Source organism: Labeo rohita, chromosome 1, assembly GCF_022985175.1.
Source record: "Labeo rohita strain BAU-BD-2019 chromosome 1, IGBB_LRoh.1.0, whole genome shotgun sequence".
Classification (NCBI taxonomy): Eukaryota; Metazoa; Chordata; class Actinopteri; order Cypriniformes; family Cyprinidae; genus Labeo; species Labeo rohita.
This window is the reverse complement of record NC_066869.1, coordinates 24,918,023-24,945,281: the sequence shown is the minus strand read 5'-3', so window position 1 is coordinate 24,945,281 and position 27,259 is coordinate 24,918,023. Positions and strand designations below refer to the sequence as shown.

General features: G+C 36.0%; 1 protein-coding gene across 3 annotated transcripts in view; it reads right to left on the bottom strand.

Annotated features, from left to right (window-relative positions):
• Positions 1–27,259, bottom strand: part of gpm6ab (glycoprotein M6Ab) — a 59,079-nt gene that overhangs the window by 6,260 nt on the left and 25,560 nt on the right. For all 3 annotated transcript variants that reach the window (XM_051108739.1, XM_051108748.1, XM_051108732.1), the window contains exons 2-5: positions 6,632–6,824; positions 2,017–2,173; positions 1,594–1,747; positions 451–527 (exon numbers count right to left, since the gene is read on the bottom strand). In XM_051108739.1, coding sequence (XP_050964696.1) covers positions 451–527; positions 1,594–1,747; positions 2,017–2,173; positions 6,632–6,824 — 581 coding nt within the window. The remainder of the gene's footprint in view (positions 1–450; positions 528–1,593; positions 1,748–2,016; positions 2,174–6,631; positions 6,825–27,259) is intronic.

Here is a 27,259-nt window from a genome sequence, read left to right as displayed (position 1 = left end):
AGCCTGTTACTTATAAATTATGATATTTTTTGTTGTTAAAATCTGGACAACATTATAAGTGGACCTCAGAGAACAGTACAAATGAAAAAAAGGCAGTTCATGACTCCCTAGATCTTTAAAACAATCTAAAATGATAACCTTTAGGCTATAGTGACATATTGTGAAAGCATAACATCCACCAGCATATGACTTCTGGTACTGTCCAATCTGCACAATCTTGCAAATAAATATTACATTTTAACCATTACATATTTATATGAAGGAATCCCCCGCTGCACCATGTGACTTCAGACTTAAAAGCATGGAAAGGCTCACAATTTATGCATATTCTCACTCTCACTCCCAATCATTCTGTTATGCCACAGGTCGCTGACTGTAATGGCGGACTGAATTTAGATGAAGGCCATCAGTCAGGATAAAATAGGCCCTGCTTCAGAACTGCCAACTGACCTCATTAGATTCACACATCTTCAAGAAGTTCTCAGAAGCGATGCACAGTCTTTTCTCCTCACCGATGGGCACAATTCCTGCAATTAAAATAAAGTGGAATGTGTTAGCAGCAGATTTAATAATAATGCAATGATAGTACATGCATACATGACAATTAGGAATGTCAAAGCTGGCATTTCGTGTTCAGTTTTGCTAATATGTAGAAGTCATGCTTAGGTAATTTCATTCCATATTGGTTTTTATTATGGCAAAATGGTGTACAACAGATTTATAGTGGTGATTTAACTGTCGTTGATGTTGCAATAATGTTTTTAAAATTTGCCAACACTGCTGGTGTTTCCAGCAGTGATGATACACCTCGGTGATCTGTAATATGTAACGGGTGTTTAATGATATCGGAATAGTGTTTATATATATGTGACCCTGGAACATAAAACCAATCTTAAGTAGCACGGGTATATTTGTAGCAATGACCAAAAATACACTGTATGGGTCAAAATTATAGATTTTTCTTTTATGCCAAAAATCATTAGAATATTAAGCAAAAGATCATGTTCCATTAAGATATTTTGTAAAGTTACGTACCGTAAATATATCAAAACGTATTTTTTTTATTAGTAATATGCATTGCTAAGAACTTAATTTGAACAACTTTAAAAAGGCGATTTTCTCAATATTTTTATTTATTTATTTATTTATTTTTTTGCAGATTCCAAATTTTAAAATAGTTGTATCTCAGTCAAATATTGTCCTATCCTAACAAACCATATATTAAGATTATGAATACATCTCAATTTACAAAACTGACCCTTGAGACTGGTTTTGTGGTCCAGGGTCACATATATGCATTCTGTCATTTAGCTGTTGCAAAAAAATAAATAAACTGCAATATAAAACAACTTCTAAGTTATTTTAGGTAATCTCAGCCAGCTACACTTGGCATTCACTGCTAACTTATTCACTAATTTAGTAATCCAGATGCTCTTGAATCTGAGTAGAAAGTAGCAATCCTAGGCAGTGTTCCCACCCATAGATCCATATTTTATTTTGCTGGCAAAGTATTTTGTTTATACCAGCATGCATAGAACATGAGAAATGACTGAAAACATGTCTCCTCAGATGGTGTTGAAATGAGCAACGCACCATACTGACGCAGGTCGAAGCAAAGGCTGGAACCTTCCACCAGTGTGGTGTTCTGGCAGGTGTTCCAGATGTTGAAATACATGAAGACAGGCAGGGAGGTGAAGGCTGTAACTCCCAGCCAAGCCAACATGAAGATATAAGTAAGCATGATGAACTGAAGGAAAGAGAAAGAGATGTGTTTTTCTCAAGAATTTTCAAGTAAATCCCACTACTATATGGAATTAACTAAATGCAAGTAGAATTATCAAATTTACACTGCAAGTGGCACAGAGGTGCTTATGAAGTGGCACTGAAGTGTCTTTAACAGTACCACCACATGACGGTGAGTAATTAATGACAGAACTTTCATTTTTGAGTGAACTATCCCTTTAACATGCTTTCTTGCTTGTGCATTAGTTCTTTCAGACGGGAGGTTAATCTTACCCAAGCGCTGACACAGCGCCCACAGGTGGTGATCTTAAAGTCCCCATAAAGGTCCCGAATGGCCCCAGTGGTGAAAAATCCCTCCACCATCAGCAGAATACCATAGACGAAGAAGGCTGCTGCCACTCCATAGATCACATACTTAAAGATGTCAATCCTGAGGAAGCAAAACATTATATAATTAGTCATCTCCTTATAAAAATATAGTCTGTGCTTATCTTGCACATCATGGTAGTAAGTCAATAAGACAAAGTATATTGTGAAGCCCTAATCCACATATTTGTATGTAGAATAAATGGCAAATTCTGTCATGAAACTCTAGATGGCGCAGACTGATGGGTCCTTACTGCAAAATGATGATATTAACAGCGTTTAACTACTTTGCACTAACTGACTGGTTCATTGCATATGCAGCCAATGAGCTTACAGCTTTACATTTCAACGGCTGGTTAGCATTCACTAGAGCATTTCACAGCAGTTCCTCTGAAACCCTCCACTTCCCCAGCTCCACCTGTAAAGATCTGTTACTGGCTATTATATATACTATTTATGCACCTGCAGTATGTTTTAAATACTCACAGCAAAGTATCACCATATCTATTGGCAGTAGCAAGTTCCTGTACTTGCTTTGCAGCGACAGCAGCAGCCATAATTGACAACAACAGCAGATCTATTCCAACAAGACCAAGTACATTGTCATGTACATCATTTAGTTTCTGTGCATGTTAACCAAGCTAAAATCTTCAGAGAGCTATCATGATAGAAATTCAATTATACTGTCTCATTTTCAAATTTCAAAGCTGTATTTAAAAGTATTCAGTAAAATGATATAAAATGGCTGAAAAACTGCTGTTTCACACACTGCCACTATTCCTTCCTCCGCCCACTCCTTTCTCTCATTCTCTCTGCCCATCTTGCTCTCCTTCCCACCAGCAGAGATCCGGTGAGCAGGTGTGCTTGGCTGATCTGGTGCGATTTCAGAACACTTAATTCTCTGAGTGGGACTAATGCCAAAACCTAACATGGTAGATCAGAAAAAACAGTCTTGTGTTTCTGTATGTGTCACTGTTCTTTAGAAATGTGTGTGGGGAAAAATGTATTTCTAAATAACACCTGTCACAAAAACTCTCCTCAGTCTCCACTTCATGTAAAAGAAAAGAGGTAGCACGTTGCTCTGCCAGTCGCGGGTCTTTCATGCCATATTATTTAATGATGCTTTTAAAAGTTATCGATCAAACGGATGTTTATAAACTGTTGCAGATGAAATATAACACAGATAACATTAAATAAATATTTTTTTTACCAGGTAAATGTTGATTATTAGTAACTCAAACTCCTTTTTCTAAACATCTCTACCTAACCGCCGGTCGCGCACATCCACCATGTTTGTAGTTCTGAACCGAATCCTTTGCCAAAGTGCAATGGATTGTGGGCAATATTAGCCATTAGAGTGTGCATGGATCCACATTTCATCAACCTGAAATAGTAGACCATCCGGGGACTTTTGGGATACTATGCTTTGGGACACACTTATTGTAATCTTACATACTATTTAGGATGGATAGTATTAACATTGGGACGCAGGGCAAGTGTATGCAGTCGGTCTGCATTTTGCTCAAAGGGAAAGCTCATCCAAAAATTAAAATTCTGTCTTTAATTATCACCCTTATGTTGTTCCAAACATGCAAGACCTTCGTTCATCTTCATCAAATTAAGATTTTGGATAAAATCCAAGAGCTTTCTGACCCTGTGTAGACAGCAATGCAACTGACACTCTCCAAGGCCAGAAAGGTATTAAGGACATCTATAAAATAGTCCACGTTACATCAGTGGGTCAGCCTTAATTTTATGAAGCTACAAGAATGCTTTTTATGCATGATGAAAACAAAATAATAATGTCTTTATGCAACAATTTCTTCTCTTCCTTGTAAGTCTTCTATGTGCATTCACCAGAGTACCACAGAAAGTTAAGGTTGAACCATTGTTGTCTAATGTCAATGACTATTTTATTGTTGTCCTTACCACCTTTCTGGACCTTGAATGTGGTAGTTGCATTGCTGTCTATGCAGGGTCAGAAAGCTCTCAGACATTATCAAAAATCAGTCATCGGATTTCCATTTTCCACAAGTTGATATGATTCATTAGGGTCTTAATGAGAAGTCTATAACATACTTTGGTTAACATTTCTTAGTGGTAGTGTAAAAAACACCCCTTTTACATTGTCAAAATCATCCCTTTTTAGAGCGAGCCATTCTGTTGCATTTGCCTTTAAATTCTAATGAGCTCTGCTCACCCCGCCCTCTCTCTACTGTGGGGTGACGAGCCATTCTGTTTACTTTAGCTATGAAACGTTTTAAATAGCACATTATTAAGAAAGGCGCTTTGCAAAGATGCATAAAAACCCTTACACCCACTTCTGCTGTAGGTGAAGGTGGATCATGAATGATTTGCGCAAACACAGATGCATTTATGTAAACCACCGGGCACATTTCCTTCTAAAGCGAAAGTAACATTAATCCTCTGCATCTTCAGCAGTTCAGATGTTGTGAGTAAATGATTACTACTATGTTCATTATTACATCCAACAGCAAAACACCTCAGTTGCTCAGTTGGAGGCATTCTTGTCTTCCCCTGCACCAGAGTAGACACAATGGCAGTCGGACTGTTACAGCTCAGTCAGGGCGGGTCTAAGGTAAGACAGCCATGTCACTCAACTATTGCGGGAACGGCATTGGTCGGTGTGACGTCACACCGACAAAAAGCAGAGAATGGCTCAATTTGAAAAAGGGGATATTACTTATAAAGATATATTTTTTATCATTATGGTTGTGTACACTGCCAACACACATTTATGTTCAAACAACATGTAAAAGTGAGTTTTGCATCTGATGACCCCTTTAATTTTTGTTCCTAAGATGAACAAATATCTTACAGGTTTGGAACAACATGAGGGTGAGTAATTAATAACAGAATTTAAATTTTTGGGCGAACTAATCCCTTTAAAAACTGTGTGTTTTTATGTGAAAAAAGTATATGCGTTTCAAAGCTTGATTAATTTACATCACAAAAAACACTCATTCATACCTCAGTTTTAATCGGCACTATGTTCTTTCCATTACCGTCAATCCGCGCTGCTGTCAACGTCAACAGTGCGCACGTTCCAATCAGCTGTTCCATAGTGTTTACACACTCGAATGACAACGACGTAAAAAGTAGAAAATTAACAATGGTGCGAACTTGTAAATTCCCAGGTTGTGACCACAAGAATGTGCCGGGATCACCATTCAGATTCCATCGTTTTTCTGTTTCGGATATGGCTATGAGACAGCTTTGGCTGGTTGCCATCGGCTATTCTGCGGGAGCTAAAATATCCAGCATCAAGGATTTTCGTGTGTGCAGTGCTCACTTCAGCGAAGACGATTACATCCCCAACCAAGGAGGAAAAAGCAAAAAACGGATTTTAAAGAGTTCTGCTGTACCAGTACCATGGGTAAGCTCTATTTACTAACTTTATGTCGCATACAACAGGTTTATTTTGAAGCTAACGTCAGTTTTTAGGCTACACTGAGAATATGCTAACCGGGGCAATGATAGCATCGACAACAATCGACTGTCTATGTGGTGAGAAAATCGGCAAATGTCTTTACTGATGAATTAAGTTGAATCTATATAACACAACAAAATATGATGCTTCGCTATTGCTGTTATTGTCTGTAACTATGCGGAACCTGTGTCGGTATCATCGTGTTTATAAGTGAAAATCTTTAAAATCCATTTTTTGCTTTTTCCTCCTTGGTTGGGGATGTAATCGTCTTCGCTGAAGTGAGCACTGCACACACGAAAATCCTTGATGCTGGATATTTTATCTCCCGCAGAATAGCCGATGGCAACCAGCCAAAGCTGTCTCATAGCTATATCTGAAACAGGAAAACAATGGAATCTGAACGGTGATCCCGGCACATTCTTGTGGTCACAACCTGGGAATTTACAAGTTCGCACCATTGTTAATTTTCTACTTTTTACGTCGTTGTCATTCGAGTGTGTAAACACTATGGAACAGCTGATCGGAACGTGCGCACTGTTGACGTTGACAGCAGCGCGGATTGACGGTAATGGAAAGAACATAGTGCCGATTAAAACTGAGGTATGAATTTTGTCTGGAGTGTTTTTTGTGATGTAAATTAATCAAGCTTTGAAACGCATATACTTTTTTCACGTAAAAACACACAGTTTTGAGGCCCCGGAAACTAACCGGGACTACTTTCTTGAAAAACTTCCAGCGGCCAGAACTCTGACCAGGGAGGTGATCACAGAGTGGGTCAGTGTGTATACACTATAGTGCTGGTAAGGATTGCATACAACTTCATGTCTTAAATAGGCGAACTATCCCTTTAATGGTAAAGATAAACCACAAATAGACAATGAATGATCAATTAGTTACTTTTAGTTAGTACTACATAATTAAACACTGGTGGCAGAAACTGAATTATATTTATGTACATTTGAAGTTTGAAGTTGGCAGAGGCAACGGCGCATAAATTGGGCTCAACGGAGTTGAGAGCTTTGCTCTGACTTTGTTCTTTTCTTATTATGAGTTTGGTATTCCGACACTCACATGGTAAAGACATCCAGGGCATCAACAGGCGACCGGACAACATCAAAATGGGTCTGCAGGATAGTGACGGTTCCAGAGAGAGCCTCATGACCGCAGCCACAGAAGAGCGCCACCCCGGCATACAGCAGGATGGTCGCAATCAGAGAGGCGTAGGGAATCCCACTCAGGCATTTGAGGCAGCATTCAGAGCACCCTGGGAACAAGAGTAAGAGTCAGTCCATAACTGCTATAGCTAATATATTGTGTATTTATATTTTTGAAGGTCTAAAAAAGGTCTAAAAAAAGCATTTTGTTTGCTTTGAGAATGTAACAAGTAGTAAAAGCAGAAGTATTCAGCTATTCTACAATTATTTAGTCACTTTACAACACCCCTGCTGATAAAGCCATTTCCTGCAATTTACTGCAATAGCGCTGTGAAAGCATAATTCCTTCAGGGTTATGAATAGCAAAGGCTATACCAATTCAAAGCTGGACATTTATGTACAACAGATGAAAATCCTGAATTAGAGCCCCATCCATTACCTAACTCAAAGTGGTAACAGTTTTCTATTTGCACAGTCCATAAGAACATCCATTCCCACACATGTCAGAGGGGAGGAAGTTTACTGTGATTCTAACCAATCATAACTGCCACAGCTGTGAGATTCATGGACACAATTCAACAGCACACAAACAATACTGATTGCCAAACTGCAAGCAGAGAATGGCACCAGTGGCGGCTATTCTGCAGCATGGCGCAGCAATTATTCATGGGTTATTATAAACAAAGCCCACCAGTACAAGAAAACATAAAGACTAGATCTTCAGAGGATGTTGACTATCATGTATACCTTAGAAGAAAAATCAGAATCCTTATTGTGGAACTCAGTAAGTCAGGCAGGCTAAATGTTCACAGCACAACCTCTTAAGCCCTGCGGCAAAAACCTAATACACACGATACAGCTGAAGCTGAACGCTCATGGCTCTTGAGCTTACATCCCATCTTCCCACTGAGCTGAGTTGCTATTGGTGAAGTGGCATCGTATCTGCTTTCTCCTCACTCCTTGTAGCTGCGCCCCAGAACCTGCTGTTTACAGGAGTGTGGATAATGTGCATTTTGCAGCACTGACCCAGCTGTTACAGGGGAAACAGACTTACACGTCCATTACACCTTGAGAAGAGCCTGCAGCTCTGAACACAGTAGAAATGCTCTGAAGAGCAAGCGAGCGTTGCTGCATCAAAACATGCATTATGTAAGCTTGACTGATTTTTAGTAAAGCAGAGATTAAAAAAATGATAACAAATGTTTATTTATTAAACACAGTGCACTACTACAACATACTGGAATTTTAGTCAGTGCTTAAACATTTCATATGCGTTGATTCTTATATAGTTCTGTTTTCAGTTCAAACTTGAGTATATATGAGCGGGGCTAAAGGATTCATATTTATAGTACTGTAGTCATAGATTTATGCAATCCACGCAAATACTGATTCAGTTTGTAATTTACACAAACCCCATCACTGATATAAAGCCACATTTTTTTCAGTGTAGAGTCAGCAGAAACATGTACGTCATTAAGCTCTCCAGAGTTTTCGCTATTACTTGGACCCCTATTTTAAAGTATGAATGCACCTCACTTCAGGCAGATTGACTGTGATATTTGGGAGTGGAAAGGAGTGACACGTTACTTATTTATCATGCCAATAAACAGCACCAAACTGCCATCCCTGTGGTGTGCTTAAGATGCAGTCAGTCTTGGGAGTGCTGAAACAGATTAATGAGGAAGCCAAAGTCTGTTCTTTGATCTCAGTGGGAAGAGACATGAGATCAATACTCAGACTGTCAGTGGAAAACACAAGCCTAAACCTGGCTCGTCAATTGCATCCCTTTCATGCCATATGCACCGGCGAGAAATCTATAATATTGGCATAGGTACGCAGTATGTATGCTTGATTCAAGCTCCTTTAGAAACAATAGGCTAAAACAATCTCTCTGTCCTTGGATCACAAACAGTCTTGAACGTCTGGTTCTTTCGCTGTTATTCCACATTCAAAAACAGTGGAGAGTGTTTTTATCATTATAAATCCCCTCAGGAGGGACGTCTACACTGCTTTTGTCTGAAATTGAAACTGCACTCAGTTATAAGAATGAAACTCTGGGTTTGGGGTAAATCAGATACTGCTTAAAAGGGGTCCTATTATGCTCTTTAACAGAGTCTTGATTTTGTTTTGGGGGTGTACTAGAACATGCTTTCATGCTTAGTGGTTCAAAAACGCATTATTTTTAACATAATATATATTATTACATTTCTCCCAGGCTGGCACAAATGACTCAATTAGTTCCGGGTTCCGCCTTCCGAAAAACAAAATTTGTTGTGATTGGTTAGCTGTCCCACTGCGGTGCGATTGGCGAACAGCTTAGACGGTATTTCAGTACTGCCACGTTTTTCTTACAAAAACGCATCAATTCGATAAAGTCATACAATTGCATCACAAATAATAAATGAAGCACTAAAACCGACCTGGTATAACTGGCACTTTTTACAGGAACACTAATGGAGGGAGACTATATTGGTTAAAAGAGAGGTGGTGAGCATTTTATAGTAGGCCTGAAGAAGCTTATCTCTCACACAGATGAATTGCTTCCTGCTTGGTAGTACATCAGCTAATACTACTGCCTGCTTGTCCACTGGTCCAGGAGATCAGAAACCATTAAAATGGTAATCTCCTTTCTTTCATTGCACAGCCTTTCTTGTGTTTAGTTCAACAGTTATTTTTATTCAGTTTTTAATGATAGTACAGAGTTTCGTCATGAAACTCTAGATGGCGCAGACGATAGGTTCTAACTCAATCTGATATAACAACATCATTATTCACATGACCCGGGTGATTGGTTTCTTTTTATATCAGCAGCCAATGAGCGCTTCAGAAACCCTTTACCTTCCCCAGCTCCACCTGTATAGATCTGCTATGAGGTGATTCCGTTTGTTACATATGGGGGTTATTTCATATATATGTACAGCAAAAGTATATCTTACATGCTCACAGCAGCATGTTTGTGGATGTAATGGCAGTAGAAAGTCTCGGTACTCGCTCTATTCCGCCAAGACCAAACACATTAACATTGCCGTGTATATTACCATGCTAAACTCTCAGAGAGTTGTCATGACAGAAATACTATCAAATATTGTACAAGTTGTTTTTTCATAAAAACACTGATATGAAAAAAAGTTTTATTTCAACTCATTCCATGAAACCATTTGTGTGGGTTCAGCTGGTTTAAAATTTCATCTTATTCTGATTTAATATTTAAAACCGGGTAATATAATTATACTATAAATGAAACGTAATATCCAAACATTTAATTTGAAAATACAAACAGATTGAATTCCTTTTAAATGGAATGAATTGGAAGAGCAGCTCAAACCTCAAAAGCACATTAGAAAGGCCATCAAAGCTGATGAGGAAAAACGATGTAACCCAAAAATAGACAGCACACTTCCATTCCAGATGACTCGTTGTTTCATCCTCATGCAGCGCTGCTGGAGTAATGTAGGTTTACAACTGGAACACCTGTCTCATTTCCTCTCTGTCCAGTGTCTTTAATCCACTGTCAGAAAAGTGAATGTGCCACATCTATCAGGATAACAACAGGCCAGACGTGAAAGAGTATTGATAGACGCTTCACTCTACATTTCACATGGTCTCGTTGGATTTGGGAAAGCATTTTCTATCTTCAGCCAACGTACCAAATGGACAAAATACATCTTGGAATAATTATATCTCCTATGTGGGAACTTAAATTAAACACACTAAAGGCTTCTGAGGGGAAATGGCATATTTGCCCCATTGTTATTCATTGGAAAACATCACTGTGCTATAATAACAATCCTTATCCTACAAAATACAAACACATTACAATATTTTTACATAGCACATGATGTCAAAAGCAAGAAGGCCACCAATGCTAATGAGGAAAAAATGATGCAATAATAAAATACACTACACTTTTAGAACTACACTAGCATTTACCCTGTTAAAAATTACAGAATCAATAGTTCATGGCTAAAGTGTGTTTTTCAAATACTTTAACTCATCAAATTATTCATCAAATTTCAATTTCATTGAAGTTACAGTATACAAGAAGTCATTATTTAAGTAAGTTTAGTTGAAAATCAATTTGATTATACTTTTAAAAAAAAATTAAAAATTAAGGCAGCAACTGAATTAAAGCTTTTAAGATGAAGTAGGTGGAACTTTTTTTTACAGTGATAGCTTAAAAACTAATAGACATTGACTGTTTCATTATTTCATGGGGTCTTCAATAAACAATAATAAAAATAAATAAATAAATACCAAAATCAGGGGCGGAAATTAATGAGGGCTTGAGGCAAAAATGCCATGAAACTAAAATGCCTCATAAATTCAAGACAAAGTGGCAAAAAATGCCCCTGCAATGAAATTTGAAAATGAAAGAAAGGTGTCAGTTTGTGGAAATACATTTGGATTCAGTCTTACTGTATCAGATTGCTTTTACGTGCTGTTTTGTGAAGAGTCTTATTACCAATCAATCGCGTTTCTGTTGAACTTAGGAATGCTTTGGCCAATCAGAGGTGCACAGATTAGTCAGCTCTGAAAATGCTGGAGCTTTTGTTGAGCACGCAGGCTTGTGTATTCCCTCATCATAAACAACACAGTGGAGATACGATGTAAGTAAAAGATTAATTTCTTAGTTTCAGTGATTATAACTGGAGTTTTTGCATAAGTTGTGCTAGGCCAACGTCATGGAGCATCATTTTTGTCTGTAAAGTCAGAATATGACGTGCCCAAAACAAAGCAAAAACATTTCATTATTGGTTTCAATATCAATATTAATACTGCAATATAAAAGAGCAATAATCTACAATAATGATTTTTTTTTTTTCATAATATTGCAGCCCTATGAGTTCCTGTTTTTTATATGTATAATTTAGATACAATTTTAAACAGTCAACTGTTATTGACAACAGTTTAAAATATTGATTAAAGTAATTGGGTAAATTGAAGCATATGACATTAAAGACAACATAGTATGGTGATTATAAAGATTACCCTCACAAATGTAAAAAATGCCCCTGGAAATCAGTTCCAGGGGGCAAATATTGCTCCTTAATGGAAAAGTTAAATTCTGACCCTGACTCTAACATCACCTGAAATATGCTGCTTGCATTAGTATTCAGAGAAAAACTATTGCTCTAATGAGAATACAAATGGCTTACAAATGGCTTTTAAATGTGAATAATTAAAATACGTGCTTTATGTATTTTGAAGAGTTTTTCAAACTAATTATGAGGTAATCATCCCACAATATAGCGTTACAAATCTTGAGCTGCAGTGAATGGACAGATCGATTGAAAAGCGTAACATTACTCCTGCCACTGATGCACAGCACCCCTCCTGACAGCAGGCAGATCATAATCCACCTCTCCCTTTCCTTAACCCACAAAATATCAGGTTTAAATAAACAGTTGTTAAATTTTGTATGTGTTGTAATGCACTACAACACCCTCTCCCGCACTCATATATGAAACAAAACAGCTCCACAGATGCAGGACTCAGAAAGGCTCTGTTAGCCTCAGCCAGCTGCCAGCCTGACCAGAATGTGAAGCAGTTCCCCAGCATGCAGCTAATGGCATGTTGAATGACCGCACATCAACCAGAGAGAGAGATAGAGGGAGGAGCTGATGCATCACATCTGTGTAAATGAGAACTCCAGCACTATCAGGCAGATGCGAGTGCAATAAGTCAAAGCTGACAAGTATTGCATGTTTATATGAACCTCTCAACACAGAACATTCATTATTTATCCTTCATAATCATGATTTAGATTTTGCTTTGACTTGAGTGTGTCTCTGACAGGCCGCATTGTGTTCCATCTCTTGTTTGGGACAATTTGCTCTGTTGGAGAGGCATTACCAGGCTTGATGAATTAGAAAAGACAACAATTAAGCGAAGAAATGAACCACCTGGGCAGCTTGGTAAGAGATTACAGCTCCTCACAGAACATTATTTTAGAAGATCAGAAATAAGGACCAACAATGGCTATGTTTCTGTCCAAACCTGCAAATTTAAAGGGATAGTTCACCCAAAAATGAACATTACCCACGCCATCCTAGGTGTGTGTGACTTTCTTCTTTCAGACTAATACAGTCGGAGTTATATTAAAAAAATTTCCTGGCTCTTCCAAGTTTTATAATGGCAGTGAATGGCATTGAGATTTTTAAATCAAATGAAGTGCATCCATCCATCATAAAAAGTACTCCACATGGCTCGGGTGGGTACTAAAGGCCTTCTGAAGTGAACTGATGCGTTTGTATAAGAAAAATGTTCATATTTAAAATACTTTAGAAACCGTACATTACAATGCTTTTAAAAAATGACTTTTTTAAATATAACTCTGATTGTGTTCGTCTGAAAGAAGAAAGTCATTTACATCTAGGATGGCATCAGGGCGAGTATATAATGGGGTCATTTTCATTTTTGGGTGAACTATGCCTTTAATGTCTGCAGGAAGTTAGAATACTGCATAAAACATTAGCATTAATTTGTTTATAATATTTGCATTCATTTGCATAAAACATTAACATTAATTTGTTGCATTTGCATGAACAGTGAGATTGGTTAAATTGTTAGTCCAGTTATTCAATTACATGATCTGTTGAGGCACAGTTTTTGTTAAGAATCAAGGAATTTATTCAGTAAATGTGTTTCCATCATAGTTTATACCCATGTTTTCTTATTGGATAAAATATTTTACGCGCATCTCGGCATTTCCATCCAGTATTTTGCATGCAGTATTTTTTATCTATAATTTCAATGTTTTCATTGAAATACTTCAATAAGCAGTACATTTTTTCTTTTGTTAATTTTTTTTTTTGTTAAAAGAACTAATAATAAAAAGATACCAAACCAATTTTCAGAAAATACAAAATGCTTACGCATCATAGGAATACATCGAAAATATGTGCTTCTATATATATTTCTGCAAAACTGAAAAAGTACCTACAGTATATGCACAAATCACTGCAGTTTCCAGTTGAATTGACCACTAGAGGCAGTAAAACTCTGACAACCTTTACAGCTTTCACACAAGGTACAGAGTTTTGATTAATAAAGCCTAATTTTTACACAATTACTTGCAGAATATTATGTTATGACTTCAAAACAAATTTAACATCCCGCACGATTAAAAAAAATTGATACTTCTGGACAGCTTTTTCATCAGTTTTCTAATTCAGTAGGTTTGCTTGGTAGCACACGATACGGCATTGCATTTGAGAGGTGAAGAGTTCCAGTACAAACCTGTTAAACTGCAGTTTGACATAACATCTCAAAAAACAAATGCGTTTTTATATCACTTTTGCATTTGTTAACACTATCGGTTAGGTTTAGTGTTAGGTTACATAGAGCATTAACCTTTAGCGACACTCCATGGATATTTGAATTCTGAACAGCCACAATACGTACCTTAAGCAGCGTAATAAAAATGCAGCAATATGTGTCTGTACCAATGTAATAAAAACATGCCATGGTCATGTATTGAACGTGTGTTTTAGCCACCCTCCGAATATTTCATTTTGAAACTGCTGCGAAACGTGCAGTAAGGTTTGTAATTATGGTGTTGCAGAAATGTATGTAGAGGCATGTATTTCCAATGAGACTGGGTTGTGCTTACTCAAGTCATTTTATGTATTAATAGTGGACAGAACAGAATAATGGACAGAACAAAAATGAGAGTGTCACAGTATCGACCCATCAACAATTAAAAGGCATTTGTTTTTTTTCCTGCAAGTCTTGCTTGGTGTGAAGGGTTTTTCTATAACCTACACATGGCACTTGACTACTGTGTGTGCATGTCCGATAGTGAGCTCTTTGCTAACCACAAATATCTGCAATCCGAAACCCCACTCAAAAGACATCAGGGACCAGGTAGTGTTTATCCCCTGTAAAGTCTCTCCATTGCTCCATTACTATTAAATCAAGCACAAAGGCCGACCCAGAGGGAGGCATTTATGATGTCATGGACAAGGGGCAAGACTTCTTTGACTTAAGAGTATCTACCAGTAAATATAATTAATTCTATGTAAAGGGATATCAATGCACACTGATACCATGTACAATATAATGTTTAATGTCAACGCGCAAGTCTCGCCCAACTGGAGCAGTGCTTTATATTTCTGGTCTCTGGTGTTTTTAGTCAAATACCATTTTCCGAGCCAATAATATAATGTTCAACCTGCGCTCATTTTTATATTTAGTTCTACTAAAAAAGTTCAATTCAGTCGATTTTTTACTCCGTTTTAACAAGGATTTCTATGGAGACCGGAACACAAAAGCACCCAAACGGAAGTTTGAATCCTTCATGGCGCTGCTCACCGGTTACTCAGGAAAAAGGTGGATACAGTATGGGTGGAATACTAATTAGTGCTATTTGTGTTCAAAGACCACTTTGGACTGTATCAGCTGACAGTTAAATCCATAGAGGCCTCTAGGAGTGAAAAAGAGTCTGGGATATTCCTTTAGAAGTGATACCCAGGATGCACTGCTCTCTGATGCAACATGCTTTCATTTATTCAATTAGTAACTCTTACAGCCATTTCAGCATTAATAACAATGCTGTCTTGACAATGAAGCTTTCATTTTACACAAAGGGTGCTCAAAGGTGACCAAATAAATTTCTTTATTATACTAATTGCACGATTGTAATTACTGTTATTTTTATAGAAATATGACAAAACTGTTAAGGATGGCATACAAGACAAAACCCAAATGAGTAATTATATCACTCTATTTCAGCCAACAAATAAATTACATTATAGCTGCTTATGCCTCTAAAATAAAAAAAAAAAAAAAAACATGCAATTCAAGGACTTGCCATTAAAATTGACTGAAAAAAATAGGGCATGTTACACCAAACGTCTTTCCAATTACCCCGGCACTCTCGCAGGTCATGAATCAGAATACAGACTCTTCATGTTTAGATAATGTTTGTAAATTGGATTCATATGAATTCATTTTCCCTCTACAAAAGAATGAATTTGGAATCGAGGACTGAAGCAGGCTGTACATGTGTGATATGGTTTGTGCTTATTGCCCACAGGCTTACTTTTAATCACCATTTCCTGAATGATTCATGGAGAAACTTTGTCAATGAATAATAAGATATAAAATGCAAATTTAGCTGAGTAACCAGACCCATATTGAACTAGAAAGCTAACAAAGAAAAGAGAATTGTCTCTGAGATATTTTGTTCTAATATACTGGTTCAATAGTTACAATTTGTTGTAGATTTAATGCTAAACCTGAGAGAGTTTATATTTATACTCATTTTCTTATTTTCATTAGTATAAAGATTACATCTTAATTGGAAATTATAATAAAATGTTAAACTTGATTCTTTTATATCACATCATGTATTTAATCTCAAGTATGCACTTCACACTTATGTTTCCTTTGTAACCAAGAAAACTAACTTTTGAACAATTTTCAGGGATAAAAATGTTTTTTTTTTTCACAAAATAAATATTATAATGTTTTTTTTTCACTCTTTTATTATACTAATATTGCTTAAAGTTTATTTGCATTGCATTAAAATTGTAAGAATTGACCTAAAATGTACAAAAAAAAAAAAAAAAAAAAAAAATGATGTGACCTACATATAAGCAAAGAAATCTGTTATAAAATATATTTGCATGTTATATGCATTAGCTAATGATATAACCACAAAAGCTTTATACTATGCCCACCATGCTCCATAATTCCCCTGGGATTGACAGATATTGCATCTCAAAGTGGCAGGCCTTCATTAAAACCTGTGAATTAGCAAGCAGTCTTTGTGTTGATTGCTTTGTTCACTTCTTATTCTCACACCAAGGTTGTTAATTGGACGGCTCCATGCGGGAAGGTTGAATAGAGCCACCCCATGAGATTAAATGAATTAGTGAAATATATTTAACAAGCTGCCGTTGCACCAGTGACTGAAGTGCATTTTTATCAGAGCAGCTCTTGCAAAATTTATGATCAGTCTGTTACTTGATGGACTTAATATAATTGCATTCATTACAGACATTATGACACATACTAAATTTTATGACCTGTAAATGAGTTCCAAAGGAGTGCTTGACACAGAGTAGTCAACAACTTACAGAGACTAAGTGCTCAGATATATAAAGCCATAAACCCGGACCATACTTTAAATAAAGACACGACTTTTCCACTTTGGAAGTAAATCAGTGGCCACAAGCATTAGCTGATGCTTTGAGGGCCAGTGAGTGTAACAATGTATTAAAGTTCTCTTTTTCATCCCCTCTTTCCTCTCTTCCATCTTTTCCTTTCATTCACTTCAGATAATCGGCTGGTGAGACAGCGCAGTACTGCCAGCTGTCAGGCATCACAGACATCAATGTGACTTAGGAGGCATAGGGTCATAAACAAGGGCTGTACTGAACTTAGTTGACATCACCTCAAGAGACGCAGTTCAGTCATGCACAAAAATCTTTCTTTTAGTCCTCAAACTTTAGTCACCTCAACAACTCAACCCCACAGCTGAATATATTACAAAAGATTTCTATTTTAAATAAATGCTGTTTTTCTCCCCTGCTTTTTGTTCATCAAAGAATTCAGAAAAATTGTTACGGTTTTCAACAATGAATATAAGTAATATTTTTTGACCAGCAAATCAGCATATTAGAATGATTTCTGAAGGATCATGTGACACTGAAGATTGGAATAATGGCTGCTGAAAATTCAACTTTGCCATGACAGGAATAAATTACATTGTAAAATATACTGGAATAGAAAATAGTCATTTTAAATTTTACAAATATTTTACAAAATTACTATTTGTACCTTTTTTGCATCCTTGGTGAGCATAGACTTTTTTTTCAAAAACATCTTTAATGATCCAAAGCACTTGAGTTTTAAAGTCAGTATTGCATGATATATACTCACAATTCTGAGAAATAAAGACAGAATTTAGAGATAAATATGATATAAAAAAAAAAACTCTGAGAACAATTCTGAGAACATATCAGTCTTTTTTCGAGAACTTGGAATTTTGAGAAAAATAAAGTCAAAATTTTAAGATGCAAACTCTGAATTGTGAGAAAAAAGTCAGAACTGCAAAATGCAAATTTGGAGCTGTGAGAAGAAGTTGGAAAAGTCTGAATTGCAAGATAAAAATGCGGAATTGTGAGGAAAAAAAATCCGAATTGCGAGAGATAAACTCGGAAATGCGAGGAAAAAAGTCAGAATTGCGATATACGAACTCGGAATACCGATAAAAAAAAAGTCAGAATTCTGAGATACAAACTTAAAACGGCGAGAAAAAAAAAGCCAAAACTGTGTGATATAAACTTAGAATTGTGAGAAAAAAAAAAGTCAGAATTGCGAGATGCAAACTCTGAATTGTAAGGAAAAAAAGTCAGAACTGCGAAATGCAAACTCGGAATTATGACAAAAAAAATAATTGTGAGATATAAATTTGGAATTGCGAGAAAAGATGTGAGAAATGCTAGATACAAACTCTGAATTCCGATTAAAAAAAAAAACTCAGAATCGCGAGATATAAAATCGAAATTGCAAGGGAAAAAAAGTCAGAATTGCGAGATGCAAACTCTGAATTGTAAGAAAGAAAAGTCTGATTTGCGAAATGCAAACTCTGAATTATGCGAAAAATCTGAATTGTGAGATATAAACTTGGAATTGCAAGAAAAGAAGTCAGAAATGCAAGATACCAACTCAGAATTCCGATTAAAATAAAAAGTCAGAATCACGAGACATAAAAAAAGAAAAAAGTCAGAATTTTGAGATTTTTGTTCAGTGGCAGAAATGGGCTTTATAAAAAAAACTCTCAGAAATTGATCGATTTTACAGTTAACTAAAATGAAACATCACAAAATAAATTTCACTTTGAATTAAATGTGAAATTTTGAAGTAGAAAGACATAGTATTTTCTGACCATTTTTACATTGTATCACAACAATAAATGTTCTGCTAGAATACATTTTAATTTTGTTAGAATATAGAGCTACCATATTACTGTCTAAAATCACTAGTGTTTTAAGGCTGTTTTTTTCCCGGTTAGAGGAAATGTCCACTTCCAGAACAAAAATTGACAGATAATGTACTCATCCCCTTTGTCATCCAATATTTTCATGTCTTTCTTTCTTCAGCCGCAAAGAAATTGTGTTTTTTGAGGGAAACATTTCAGAATTTTTCTCCATAAATTGGGCTGCTATGGTGCCCCGATTTTGAACTACCAAAATGCAGTTTAAATGCGGCTTCAGACAATCCCAAATGCAGTTGTAAACAATCCCAGCCGAGGAAGAAGGGTCTTATCTAGTGAAACGATCTGTTATTTTCATTTAAAAAAATACAATTTAAATACTTTTTAATCTCAAACGCTCATCTTGTCTTACTCTCCCTGAACTCTGTGTATTCTGGCTCAAGACAGTTAGGGTATGTCGAAAAACTCGTAAAAATCTTATTTTCTCCCTCAACTTGAAAAATAATTTCAAAATTATCCTTCAAAATCCTGAAATGTTTCCCTCAGACTTAACTTTGTTTCTTTACAGTTAAAGAAAGAAAGACATGAACATATTGGATGACAAGGGGTGAGTACACTATCTGTCATTTTTTTTCTGGAAGTGGACTTCTCCTTTAAAACTCTATTTATATTAGATATTAGTTATGATACATTCATTAAACCAATGCTATTTCAGTCTAGTCCAAGCATACAATATCATGAAATGTCAAATGTTAGAAAATGAATTATTATTGCTAATATTTTTTGTCTGCATATTTGAAATATTGGGGAATCTAGTTAATATCTGGCCCCAATATATTGCTATATATAAAAATACATCTGTAGTATATTTGTGGGTTGCTGATAAATCTATTGTCCCTTCACTATACTCTCCATTGTCTATTTTCCTAAAGCGATTTGCTTTTATTTGTCCAATTTGGCCAGTTGAAGTATTCTATAAGCAGACTCATCTGTTCTGCCCATTAATTGTGGGCCATAAACCAAACAATCTGCTCCTAATTGCTTGCGCATTTCCACAGGCCTAAACTTAGAATATCGCCAAAAGCTGAGCCCCATTGTTTGGAATATGTCAGCAGTTCCTCGGTTGCACTTTAATCACTGGCCCTTTCCTGTCATACAGTGACCATATGTTGATTGTTCAGTGTTCAGCGTTTCGTTTTCCCACCAATGGGCTCAGATGAGCGTACGTTACAGTGGCAAGACAAATGGGTGAGTGAGCCCGTGCACATGCAGGAGGCTTCATCCATTATTCAGAAGCAGTGCAGCGCGACGCAGAGAGGGGCCTGCCATCACTATCAATAATTCAACTCTCCCACCGCAAACCCCCTCCATTTCTCGCTGTCTTTTCCTTTTTTCTCTTTGTCTGTTTCTTTCTCATGTCTCCTGTAAATGAAGAGTGTCCATTGATGCACAATGTGCAAAAGCTGTCTATTAGCACTCACTCCCGACATCCCAAAAAAAAGGCTGCGTCTGAAAGAAGGGTGACAGACAGTGATGAGGAGAATAAAGAGGATTTTGTACACAGATTGGAGCATCACTGGACGGTGTGTCTGTTTCAGCTGGCATGGGACAGTGGTGCATTCTGAGGACACTGATTCACTGTTTCAGTGTGCAAAGTAAATTTCCACTAGATAAAAAATAAGCAAAAACATATTAGGGATGCACTGAAATGAAAATTCAGGGCCGAAACAGATACTGAAAATTCTGGATGCACTTTGCTGAAAACTAAAACCGAAACCGAAAATGCTTTGTAATAATTATTTATTATTTTATTAAATAATAAAAAGTAATTTTGTAAAACATTTTAATTTACTCAACAATTTTAATGATACTAAATTAAAAAAAAAACACAAGCCAATAAAATAACCACACTTTTATTAAAAATAACAATAAAATTGCTTTTATTCAGTTCTATGCAAAAGAATCAAATATAACTTTTTTGATGCATTATCCAAATGTATAGAAATTAATACTGATTCAGCAAAGATGCACTACATTTATCAAAAGTGACAAAGTCATTTGTAACGTCACAAAAGATTTCTATTTTAAATTTGTATTAATCAAATAATCCTGGGGGAAAAAATGTCTTAGTTTCTACAAAAATATTAAGCAGCACAACCATTTTGATACTTTTTTTTGATACTGAAGTTATTTTTTTAAACAAATTATGGCAATTCTATTTTTATTGGTTGTATTATTTAAAGTTTAAAAGTACATTTATCTGATGAATAGTTGTTTAATATTGTTACCCTAATTCATACTTTATTATATAATTTAAAACACACATTACCATCTAAAAGTTTGGGGACAGTAGGATTTCTTTTTAAAGAAATTAATACTGATTCAGCAAAGATACAATATATTTATCAAATGTGACAAATTCGTTTGTAATGTTACAAAAGATTTCTATTTTAAATAAATGTTGTTCTTTTGAAATTTCTATTAAATCAAATAATCCTGAAAAATTCCATTAATCAAATAATTCAGAAAAAAGTGTCATGTTTGCACAAATTTCACATTTATTATTTCACATAAATTTATCAAATCCTGAGGGGGGAAAAAAGTCATGGTTTCTAAATTCCACATTTTTTTTTTAAAGAATTATAACAATTCTAGCTGTTTAATATTTTTACCCTAATTCAAATTTGATTATATAATTTTAAATATACATACTTTATTAACATGCGAATTAATACAGATTCAGCAAAGTTGCCGTAAATTTATCAAAAGTGACAAATTTATTTGTAATGTTAAAAAATATATTTATATTTTAATACAAATTTATGTAATTTTTTGTTAATCAAATAAAGAGATTATAACAATTCTAGTTTTATTAGCTGTATTTTTTTTAAAGTACAATTAACTTTTTAATAGTTGTTTATTGTGACCCAAGTTTGATTATATAATTTTAAAATATACATACACTACCATGCAAATGGTTGGACAATAAATTAATTTATAAAGTGTAAATACAAATAGCTCTAATAAATTCAATTCTTTTGAACTTTTTATCTTTAAATAATTCTGAAAAAAACATTGCTAATAAGAAAAAAAAGTTTCCTGAGCAGCCAATTAGCATATTGGAATGATATCTGAAGGATCATGTAACATTTAAATATATTAAAATAAAAAACAATTATTTAAAATTGTAATATTTTACAACAATACCGTTAATACTTTTGGTATTTTTGGTTAACACCTTCTACAAAACAAAATAAGCCTAGACTTGACCAGTAGTGACTGACCAATTTCCAAAAAGGGCTTGATGAGTTGAGAAACATCTCATGTCCCACTACTACCATACAACTAGAAAGAGACTCCCTATTGACCCATCATCCCCTCTGATCCATATCCCTCTTGTTCATTTGCTCCATCTGCCAGACTCTTGTCAAACAGTCGTGAGGGGATTACGCCCTCCAGCCTATTGCCCAATCAGGTCAAAAGGTCAAAATTATCTAATGGTTAGCTCTCAGAGTGACAGAAATGAGCAGGCGTGGCTGTAAAGTGCTGAGCGGGTGGCTAATTAAAATGCAAAGCAGCTTCTTCCATTAACCCCATTAGGACTTAAACATGCCCCAGTCCAAGTCATCTGAAAGCTTGGGGCACGTATCGGGGGTACCCAAACAAATAAGATAATGCTTTAGTCTCCATTAATAAACTACAACAGTATATTCTAGATGTACCAGCTAAGTCAGTTAAGGTTATTTTTCGTATTCACATTTACTTTCTTACACTAAATGGCCATAAGTCTTTTTTAATATTCAGTTTTACAACCATAGGCATTAACATGGACTTAGTCCACTCTTCTGGGAAGGCTTTCCACTTGATGTTGGAACATGACTGCAGGGATTTGCTCTCATTCAGAGTCAGTGGGTGATGGGACCTGGCTCACTGTCAGTATGCCATTTCTTTATGGTCCTTTTTTGCGCACAGGTATACTAGTCAAAAATAGCACTGTTAGTAATAAATGCAGCTACATATTAATTAAACATAGGCATCCAGATCATTTTGGCTACGAGCTGCATGTTAGCATTTAGCATCCTGCAGATTTCTGAACAGACTCATCTGCGCGTTTAATTGACCAGTGACGTTACCATGCCAACCCAAGCAAATTCTGCTTGAGCGCAATGACCCACTTACTGTACGTCAACAAAATCAGTGGGACAGTGGAGAAACTGACACATCTCTTACACTCACAGAGCTCAAGGGTTACTAGTGGAGAATAAAAGAAAGGAAGCTGAAGAAGCAAAGCGATGGCTCTGGGTTTCAGGGTTAGACTAATATTACTGTATTCCACAGTGAGCAACTAAAGAAGTACTGTTGGATCAGCCCACAAAAGGAAAAAATAACAAGGGCTTGGTCTTGTTAAACTCTTTGGAAAAGCAGTCTGCATTGTTGGAGAAAGAAATGAAGAAGACAAGTGAGTGATAATTGTAGAAATCGGTGTGGGAATAAAAACTGTGAAAACACTGAAACAAAGAAACAGAGGTGACTTGCTAATACAGTTAATGTGGTTTTAATAACGACTCCTGGAGATTCACATACTGTAGCAGTTTGCATATACTAGCTCTCACACTGTCATAACTCTGTACCGAAGCATTTAACCAGCTGACCTCCACCATTTAACCAAGCTATAATTCAATTTCTGCCAAAGTGTGCACTGATTCTGTTCAGCACGCTCTGTTGAATAAATATAATTCTTAGACTACTTCTACGGTATGTCAACAATAAGCCCTTTGGCATCAATCACCATAGCTTGGTTTGTTTGGCATCAGCTGAATACGTTCTCAACCATTCACTAAGAGTCAATCTGAGGCCATGGTTTCTTTGATTTGGCAGAGCACCCTCATCCAGTCATGCCTATTCAGCGGTGAACAGTTATCCAAGACCTGGCAACCACACTTGAGAGTGTCTGCATGTGTATGAGTGGGCAGGGATCAAAATTATGTTTGGTCTTGCTGCTAAAGGGCTTCAGGATGTTGAACATCCACAAGTGAATTCTAACATCAGCCAGCCACACTCTTAAAAATAAAGATTCCAAAACGGGGTTTAGGCAGTGATGGCAGAGAAGAATAATTTTCGGTTCCACAAAGAACTTTTCAGTGAACAGATTTTAAAAAAAGAACCACATTTATTAAGTGTGAGTAACATTTGAATAATCTAAAGAGCCTTTTCCACTAAACAACCTTTTGTGCAGTGGAAAGATTTCATGGATCTTAAAGGTTCTTCATAGAACCACCAATGCCAATAATCTCAGGCACTCTAAAGCCCTGTTTACACTAGTGAGTTTTCGTTTTAAAACATTGTTTTAAAATGAAAACGATCCTCGTCTACACTGGCTTTTCACTGCGTTTCAGAAACAATCTCCGTCCACAATACACGACCTAAAACGCATGTCACTCACATGATCATTCATAATGAGCATGATGCTATTGTTTATACGGTCGCAAAGGATAGGCAGAGCGAATGCGGGCAGCCATGCCATCATATTCAAAAGTCTCTGTTTTGGTCCGTTTACAGTGAAACACAACCCCAGAGTTTTCAATCTAAAATGGGGGCTGCAGAGTTTTCAAAAGTCTCCATTTTTCGAGGGATGAAAACGCTGGAGTACTGCAAAATGAAAACGCACTAGAGTAAACATAGCAAAATTCTTTGAGTCAGATACTAACTTTCTTTGTATTTGGTGAAAGATTAGAATGTAGGGTTCGGCAATAGTTTTTTCAGAATGTGTGACTGATAATAATGTCATCTAATCAACTTAAAATGTAACTAAAACATGATTCGAGTAACATGTTCTTTATTACAAACTTGCAAAACCATCCATTTCCATGCATGAAATCCCTAGAGAAAATAAACAGACCAAAATGTATTTGAAATACATTTATTTCATGTTAAGTATACTACAAATACGTAGGTCCACTCTAAATATCTTGCATTTAAAGACCAATATTATTCAAAGATTATACAATCCTCATCAACAGTGACATTAAAACACATTTTAGGCTTAATATTATGAAATGCACATTGTGCTTTAATAGTACTCCACATAAAGTTTAGTTATAATTTTTCTATCAGTTTCGAGTTATATGTCAGTAAATATGGTAATAGATTTGAGCTACACTTGAAATAAATGTATTTTAAATATATATATATTTTTTTTTACTAGGGATATGAAGGCAAACATTGTATAAACTTGTCATAAACATATCCTATATGTTCAGAAATCATATAAAATAAAACTATTATACTAAATATTTCTTAAACATAATGTAGACACATTTTAGAGGTCAAAGATGATGACAAAGATATAACACCAGTAGTAGGCTTTTATTAACAGTAAATGTTTTGTAAAATCTACCAAAAAAATACTAGTTCAAATCTATTAACATATTTACCGACATATCGTTGAAACTTAATGATATAAAAATTATAATTAAAATTTATATGGAGTGCTACTTGTGCACAATGCATATTTCACTATATTAAGCCTAAAATGTGTTTTAATGTCTCTGTTGATGAGGATTGTTTGATCTTTGAATAAAATCAGTCTTTAAATGCAAGACCTAAAGTACATTTGCAACAGTTGCACTTTAGCAGAATCAAATATATTGCAGTATATATTTAGTTGGACTTCAGCACTACTTCTGCACTTTTAAAGTGCATTAAGTACAAAATTAGTTGTTCCAATTTAACAGACTTTAAGTATACCAGTATAACAGTAAATGTTCTACCAAGAAAATAACAGCACCTTTTAGCTTGTCACCATCCTGCAGACATGAATATCAAAGTTGTTTACAGGTTTTTGCATTCCACTACACTGCTTTTTCACTGTTTTTTACATTTAACATACGCCTGATGGACGCATTTGCCCATTGTGCTTGTGTCTCAAACATGAAACAGCATTCTAAAAATGCGGCGCTTAAGTTTAAAGAAGTTCAACTTGTGTCTCATAACCTTGCATTTTTTTCCATTGCATTGCCTACATTCCATTTTATTTTTCAATGCAAAAATGCTTTCTGTGAATCACCGCTTAGAGCTAGCGATATATTCTGTCACGGTTCTTTATAGAGTGTATCACACATAAGCAGTTAATCAGTTGTGCCGTTATGTGGTCAGATTTTTTTTTCTTGTGATTCTTATCGTTGTATTGTCAACTTGTCTAATTGTAACATTTGCTTATATTTCTAATCAAAACAATTCTTCAGTTTAAAAAAAATGTACATACAATATACACATAAATTCATTGATTAAAAAACAGCAACACCCAGCACTACTCAAATCAAATCCAATCTACAGCCAAACAGCTTTATTTTTTTGCTGTACTTTTTATCAGTATGCTTATTCATAATCACAAACTCCAGGACTTTCAACATCAAGAAAATGATGATTAAATTGTGTGTTTGTGTGTGTGTGTGTGTGTGTGTGTGTGTGTGTGTGGCCCCATCATCCCAGAGGGTCTGAGGCAATCGGATCAACCCTCAGCTGAGCCGCCTAGGCCAGACAGAAAAGAGGGGGTTTATGGTAGGAGCCGGGCGTGGGGGAGGGGTGCCCAAGAAGAGAAAGTGGCACGTACTCCCTCCCACATTACCATACAATAGGCTTGGGACACCCATATCATCACACCACCGCCCTTAAACAACGGGTCTTTGTGTTAGCGGTGGGCGCCATGTGATAAGATCACTTATATTCAGTGAGTTCACACACTGGCTTATCACTAACTAATTAGAGAGTGCCAAAACAACATCTCAGATCAGATTCTGACGTAAACAAACATCCCATCTCTCGGCTACCCACATAATTGTGCTCTAAACTAATTTTAATTATCAGAAAGAGCAATACACAAAATGGCTGCATTCAAACACTCTTGAAATCGCATTGTTTGGGCATGTTTGAGTGCTCCTGGAAGAGTATTAAATAGCTTGTCTGGTACGAACAATGAGGATTAATGAATCATCTAGCTTGGCCAAAAGAGAGAGCAGGATGGTTCATCTCCAGGTTCTGGAGAAATCTGTAATGCAGCCACAGTTGGAACCAGAGTTATAAAACTGTGCTGAATGGATTGACATTCAAATTATCTATTAATTAATAGTCAATCTTCTTTTTTGTTTGTACAAACTGATTTAAGATCATCTTTATGATGCTAGAATTATTGCTGGAGTTGGACTGATAAAATAAATTTACTCACCCGCATGTCATCCAAGATGTTCATGTATTTTTTTTCTTCAGTCGAAAAGAAATTAAGATTTTTGAGGAAAACATTCCAGGATTTTCTCCAGACTTCAATGGGGATCACCGGGTTGAAGGTCCAAACTGCTGTTTCAATGCAGCTTCAAAGGGCTCTACCAAGGAATAAGGGTCTTATCTAGCAAAACAATCTGTCAGTTTCTATAAAAAAAACCCACAAACCTTTTAAACCACAAACGCTCATCTTGCACTAGTTCAACCTCATGCATTACATGGTCACGTTGGAAAGGTCAAGCATGATGTAGGCGGAAGTAGCAATCCAGCGATTACAAAGCGAACGTGCAAAGAAAGTCGAATGCCCTTTACAAAAAACAACGA